The sequence below is a fragment of the Nanorana parkeri genome, unplaced genomic scaffold, assembly GCF_000935625.1.
Source record: "Nanorana parkeri isolate BGI_ZX_2015 unplaced genomic scaffold, ASM93562v1 scaffold131, whole genome shotgun sequence".
Lineage (NCBI taxonomy): Eukaryota > Metazoa > Chordata > Amphibia > Anura > Dicroglossidae > Nanorana > Nanorana parkeri.
In genome coordinates this window covers 63,442-70,068 of record NW_017306399.1, presented here as the reverse complement: position 1 = coordinate 70,068, position 6,627 = coordinate 63,442, and the positions used below count along the sequence as shown (strand labels likewise).

The window sequence follows — 6,627 nt, the reverse complement described above, 5'->3', positions numbered from 1 at the left end:
ACAGCACACATTATAATGATGCCTGGTGATCCTGCCATGAAGGTCCTCACTCAGACAATTCCTGTTATAGGGTGACAAGACTGTGTCCCTGCCCCCCCAATTGTGCTCCTGCCTAGTCACCCTGTCAAATGGGGACTACAAGTGGCTGTTACAACACCATTGTTGTCCAGTGTTGTCACCATCAGGAAACCCGCCCTGCGACGTGCCATGCAGCCTTCGCTGAAGTGCATGTAAACAGGAAGTGGCTGCAAATAGGCCGCAGGACACCAGCATGCTCTGAGATGCAACAAAGGATTAAAAAAAAGGTGTAAATGGGCTTTTATTTAAATTAATTATTTTTTTATGATACATTTACATTGTTTATTTTTGCGAATTAAATATTAATTTGGGGTTCACATCTCCTTTAAGGGGCCATTTCCTCTAAATCCCACTTTCTCTGCTTGTGTTTGGACGGGGAGAACACACGACGGTGATATGAATTTGGGATTTCGCAGGTTAATCCTTTCATTGGCCGAACAATATTTTCCCAGCCAATCCCGGGCGGATAATAGAATATTTTGGAGGAGACAATCAATGTGAAGGTAGAGATAAGGCCGCAGACAATCGGGGCCGGACCCCCGGGAGCAATCGCCCCTCAAGGCTGGTGAGATGTAAATGATTTGGACCACCGCGGGAGGGGAACGTGTCTGCCATCCACGCCGGCGCTGCAATGCCCACACCTGCCACCTAATCTCACGGGAAGAGGGGTGGGGGGGGAGGGGAGGGGGAGCTGTCAATCACGGTTCTGTTACATAGACTGGGAACCGGTTCAAAAATCAAAATGGAGTGGGTTAGGTTTGGTTCCCATGAGGCTTTGCAGCAGCTGAGGTCCTCCATTCATGGCACAGCGAGGGGACGAGGACGCCGATGCCGCAGAATAATTTAACCGGATCAGACAATCTGAAGGGAAATCTAAAGCCAAACTTATGTTGTTGTTTTTTTGGTTTTGGATGCCGTAGGCGAGGATGAAAAACTCAATCAGGCTTTTGATCGCTGTCTGTGTCCCCGTTGGGGAGAGTCACCCCCCGGTGATCGCTGTCTGTGTCCCCGTTGGGGAGAGTCACCCCCCGGTGATCGCTGTCTGTGTCCCCGATTGCAGGGATCTCAAGTCTCCCTGATGTTCAGGGAGTCTCCCTCTTTTGGACAGCAGCTCCCTGATGTCCGCGAGAGAGGCACTCTGAGTAAACCTTCCGGTAAGATATCAGTGGGTAAAGTTTCAGAGTGAGGCTTGCCTCCTGGAGGAAGGTCATGTGATCTCTAGAGTAGCCTCAGAACGAGGCTTGCCTCTGGAGGAAGGTCATGTGATCTCTAGAGTAGCCTCAGAACGAGGCTTGGCTCTCAGAAGGAAGAAGCTACTTGCTGCACAGAGAGGGCGGACATAGAATACTATTGAGAGCAGGTACAGGCACTGCTGCAGGCAGGGCCGGCCTTAGGGGTGTGCGAGCAGTGCGGCCGCACATACCAAAAATATGGGTAATAAATGGGTGTGGTTACTAGGGGTGTGGTCACTAAAGGGTGTGGCCACTGAGGGGTGTGGTCACTGAGGGGCGCTGTAAAGCTTTCTCGCACAGGGCGCCTAAAGACCTAAGGCCGGCCCCGGCTGCAGGGTTGAGAGAGTGCTGTTACCCTTTGTGGATCATATAGAGTCAAATTATATGTCCTGGTTGTCCAGTTATAGAGAACATTTATTTCATTTGCTGCCCATAGCAACTAGTCCACTGTGTATCAGGGACTCTACTCCTCAGCGTTTTTTTTAAAAACGTCTCGGGCTGTCTAATAAAATTGTGACCTTTACACTGACAGATACTTGAACATCAATTCACAAATCTGATGTATATATAAATATATATAATATTATTGTATTATTGGTAAATGGATTTTATTTTAGTGTGTGTGTGTGTGCGTGTGGTGTCCCAATACTTTTGGCAATTTAGTGTGTGTGTGTGCGTGCGTGCGTGCGTGCGTGCGTGCGTATATATATATCATTATTATTTCTTTTATATTCTGACGACGGACGATGTAGAAAAACCCCCCAAAAAACAGAAAGGGGACCTCCCTGAAATGAGACAGGAACCTCCCTGAAATAAGGTTTTGCAGGTTGGGATGTCTGCGATTGGGAGATTCAACCCCCGGTGATTGCTGTCTAAAGGACAGGAAGTGATCAGAAATCCAAATTTTGAGGTGAGAACTATGAGGTGATTGCTTTTCACTCACCTCATAGTTCTAGCCGACCTGTGACAATGAGACTGTCACAGGTCGGCTCAGTAGATCGGGAGGTGAGCGAACACATACCGGCGTTCGCTCACCTCTCGATCCTGTCACGGCTCTCTGCCGTGACAGGGAGAGGGGCTGGATTCCCCTCTCTGATCCGCCAGCGCTGACTGGTGGATCGGACGGTGGAGGGGGCAGGTACAGCTGGCTCTGCCTCTAGATAGGCAGAGCCAGCTGTCAGTCACGCAGCTGGGCGGATCCCGCCATAATTGTCGGGATCCGCTTCAGCTGCGGTGTCTCAGTATATAGGGAGCTGTAGCTCGCGGTATACTGAGCTTAGGGTGACGGGAGGACGCTTGTTTGTGTCTATGGGGAAAAGCCCGGACCCCATAGTTCTCCTTTAAATCAGCTACATACACCCCAGATACATTAACCACTTGCTGCCCGGAGCAATTTCTTACTATTTGGTCTAGAAAACACCTCGGGACCCCCGAACAATGATATATTTCCTGGAAGAAGAGGCCATGCAGAGTAAAAAAAATGCTAGTTGCAATCTTTTATGTGTGCGCAAATGTTTATCAAGCCAGTATTTTCAGGATAAAATGCACTAAAATGAAATTTAGTGCTCAGAAACAGAATCTAATACCCCAATTTTTGGGGTAAAATATAAAAGACGGGGTCACGCCGGGTAAATAGATACCAAACGCGTCAAGCCTTAAAATTGCGTTCGCCCGTGAAGCCGTCAAAAAACTTCAATACCACAAATTCCCCATAGGGGACACTTTAAAAGCTTTTACCGCTCATCGGTTTAGTGCTAACCGTGATTGATGGCTCTAGAATTATCGCTCTCACTCCGACGGTCGCGGTGATATGTAACATGTGTAGCGCAATTTTCGGAAACATTTTTTTTGCATTTTTTAAATTTTCTTTTATGTTTCTTTAATTTTTTTTTTTAAACACTAACCGGCGGCTATCTTGGTGATGGACGCCGGCAGAGAGAGGAGGGGACGTCCAGTGCCCGACTTTTCTGACTGTCTGTCATTTTGGTGTCACGCCTCCCATGGTGTCACCTGGGTGTGGGCCGCAGCCCACCCATCCCCCTTGTGACGCCACCGGTGACAGGTCCTCTTTATGGAGACATCAGGGGTCTTTCAGATCCCCTAATGTCACCTAGGGGCCCCCAGAGAAGCTGAGGAAGTCGAGATCTGGTTCCCCAGCTTCTTCTCCTGGCTCTAGGAGCCGGAGAATGTGCCCAGTGACACAGGAAGTGATGTAATACACGTCACTTCCGGGTCCAGCGGAGGAGGAGAGAACAGCGGATGGGAGCCTGCTGATCTCCCTCCTATCGTTCTCCTTCAGTCCTCTATCTGACCTCCATCCTCCCCTTCACTCTTCTATCTGACCTCCCTCCTTCCCTTCAGTCTTCTATCTGACCTCCGTCCTCCCCTTCACTCTTCTATCTGACCTCCCTCCTTCCCTTCAGTCTTCTATCTGACCTCCGTCCTCCCCTTCACTCTTCTATCTGACCTCCCTCCTTCCCTTCAGTCTTCTATCTGACCTCCGTCCTCCCCTTCACTCTTCTATCTGACCTCCCTCCTTCCCTTCAGTCTTCTATCTGACCTCCGTCCTCCCCTTCACTCTTCTATCTGACCTCCCTCCTTCCCTTCAGTCTTCTATCTGACCTCCGTCCTCCCCTTCACTCTTCTATCTGACCTCCCTCCTTCCCTTCAGTCTTCTATCTGACCTCCGTCCTCCCCTTCACTCTTCTATCTGACCTCCCTCCTTCCCTTCAGTCTTCTATCTGACCTCCGTCCTCCCCTTCACTCTTCTATCTGACCTCCCTCCTTCCCTTCAGTCTTCTATCTGACCTCCGTCCTCCCCTTCACTCTTCTATCTGACCTCCCTCCTTCCCTTCAGTCTTCTATCTGACCTCCGTCCTCCCCTTCACTCTTCTATCTGACCTCCCTCCTTCCCTTCAGTCTTCTATCTGACCTCCGTCCTCCCCTTCACTCTTCTATCTGACCTCCCTCCTTCCCTTCAGTCTTCTATCTGACCTCCGTCCTCCCCTTCACTCTTCTATCTGACCTCCCTCCTTCCCTTCAGTCTTCTATCTGACCTCCGTCCTCCTCTTCAGTCTTCTCTCTGACCTCCGGGTCGTATTGCGACCCGGAAGTGGTTCCGAATAAAAGATGTAGAAAGTATCATTTTCCTCGAGCAGCCGCAGCGGAGTAGATAAGCCTGCCCCCCGCCAGCATGCTGCAGACAATTAGCTCCGCCCTCTGTGTGGAAGCAGCGGTCCCTCTTCAGACACGCCCCCTGCCAATGTCAGACCTGCAGCTCTGCAATGAGTAACGCAAAGCTACCGGGGAGGTAACAGACCTCTGCAGAGAGGCCGCTGCTTCCGCACCGCCGAGGCCAAGGCTCCGTCTCTGGCTGCACGCTCTCTGATTTGTTTCTTGTGTTTCCTTTGTAGAAACGGAGGATTGGAAGTGGAGGCTGCCGGTAATAAAGTCATCTCCAGCGTTGTCCTGGAGGCCGAAGATCGAGATTCTCAAAGACGATCCATTTATTACGTCATCAACAACGGCCCGACCTTCGGAGAGCTGAAGATGAAGGTTTCCAAATCCAAAATGTCCTCCCGTCCAATAGGAATCCTCGTCATTTAGAGCTGAATTGTAGACCGATTGAAAAGGCTTCTATCTGTCCTCCGGCCTCCTCTTCAGTCTTCTATCTGACCTCCGGCCTCCCCTTCCGTCTTCTATCTGACCCCCGTCCTCCCCTTCAGTCTTCTATCTGACCTCCGGCCTTCCCTTCAGTCTTCTATCTGACCTCCGTCCTCCCCTTCAGTCATCTATCTGACCTCCGTCCTTCCCTTCAGTCTTCTATCTGACCTCCGTCCTTCCCTTCAGTCATCTATCTGACCTCCGTCCTCCCCTTCAGTCTTCTATCTGACCTCCGTCCTCCCCTTCAGTCTTATACCTGACCTCCGTCCTTCACCGTAGCAACTAATCAGCTTCTCTCTTCAGTTTATTCGGATGTGCTGATTGGCTGCCACGAGTGACTGCTCCAGTTTTCATTCCTTTGTATTCTCTGACAGAGGTTCTGACTCCTCCCCCAATTCATCCCCCCCAAAAAAGAAAGTTTTGTCTTTGGATACACTGTAAGTAAATAATTTCCCCCCATTTCTGTAGGCGGGGCCTCTGTGGGTGACACTGCACCCCGGAATGAACTTCACGCAGGAAGACGTTGACATGAATCACATCTGGTATTTCCACACCACCGTCCTCGGCTGTAGAGGCCGCGACAGCCTCCGATTCCACCTGACGGACGGGGAACACGGCTCGCCCCCCGAAACCTTCCACCTCTCCATTCTAAACCTGGAGAAAGGTAACGTCCAATCTTCATCCCGTCCAATCAGCACGCGGCATGGGAAGGTCTCCCCCGTGTGCAAAACATACAGAAACAATGCAATATATACATTTATTAACTAATACATATATTTTTTAATAATTATAATAATAAATGAATAAACACTAAATAAATAAATACAAAAAATTCAAAAAGGAATTTAAAAAAATGCTTAAAAAAATTAAATAAAACAAAACTAAATAAAAAAATAAATAAAAACTAAATACAAAAATAAAACAATGCTTTAAAAAATAAAATAAAGCAAAATAAATAAATAAAAACTAAATAAATAAATGTAAAAAAAGTAAAAGGGAATAAAAAATGCTTTAAAAAAATAAAATAGAAAACAAAATAAAAAAAGTTGCCGACATAAAACGACAATGCGCCCATTGTTGACGTCGCTGAGTTTGGGAACAACGTTGCCTGTTGATAATTAACTGTCTATTTTCAGTGGCCCTTTCCGACAGGCCATCTGCGGACGTGTTATCGTCATGGTGACCAGTCAGTCTGGCCAACCCTTTTAACGATCACACGCCGCTTTCCCACGTACGGCGACGCCGTTGTCCCCGATGCCTCTACATTTGCTGTTTTATTCTTTAAAGTCCAAGTGGAAAATTGCGACGTTTCAGGCCGCTCGTCGTCCGCAACGTTTGTAAATGCTGCAAATTGATTATTTTGTCAGATTGAACTTGTTCCAATTTTGTTTTGTGCCAACAAAATGGGTACAAAAGTGCATTTTAAACCTGCTTTTTATGTACGTGTCCTTTCAGCTTTAACCGGTTTTTAAATATTTAACAATAAAAAAATAAAATGTTAAAGATTTTTGTAAATAAATATGTTATCCTTTTTTTAATCCTCTAGTTTTGTTTTATTAAGAGCTCACCAAAATGGACACGAAATGTAAAACATACTTTTTATGTAGGTGTCTTTTCAGCCTTAATGATTTTTAAATATTAAATATTTTTAAAA

General features: G+C 47.5%; 1 protein-coding gene across 1 annotated transcript in view; it reads left to right on the top strand.

Moving 5' to 3' along the window:
• LOC108784902 (FRAS1-related extracellular matrix protein 1-like) overlaps nt 1-6,627 on the top strand; it is a 102,600-nt gene that overhangs the window by 43,394 nt on the left and 52,579 nt on the right. Inside the window, exons 21-22 of the mRNA XM_018553837.1 lie at nt 4,724-4,865; nt 5,442-5,637. Coding sequence (XP_018409339.1) covers nt 4,724-4,865; nt 5,442-5,637 — 338 coding nt within the window. The remainder of the gene's footprint in view (nt 1-4,723; nt 4,866-5,441; nt 5,638-6,627) is intronic.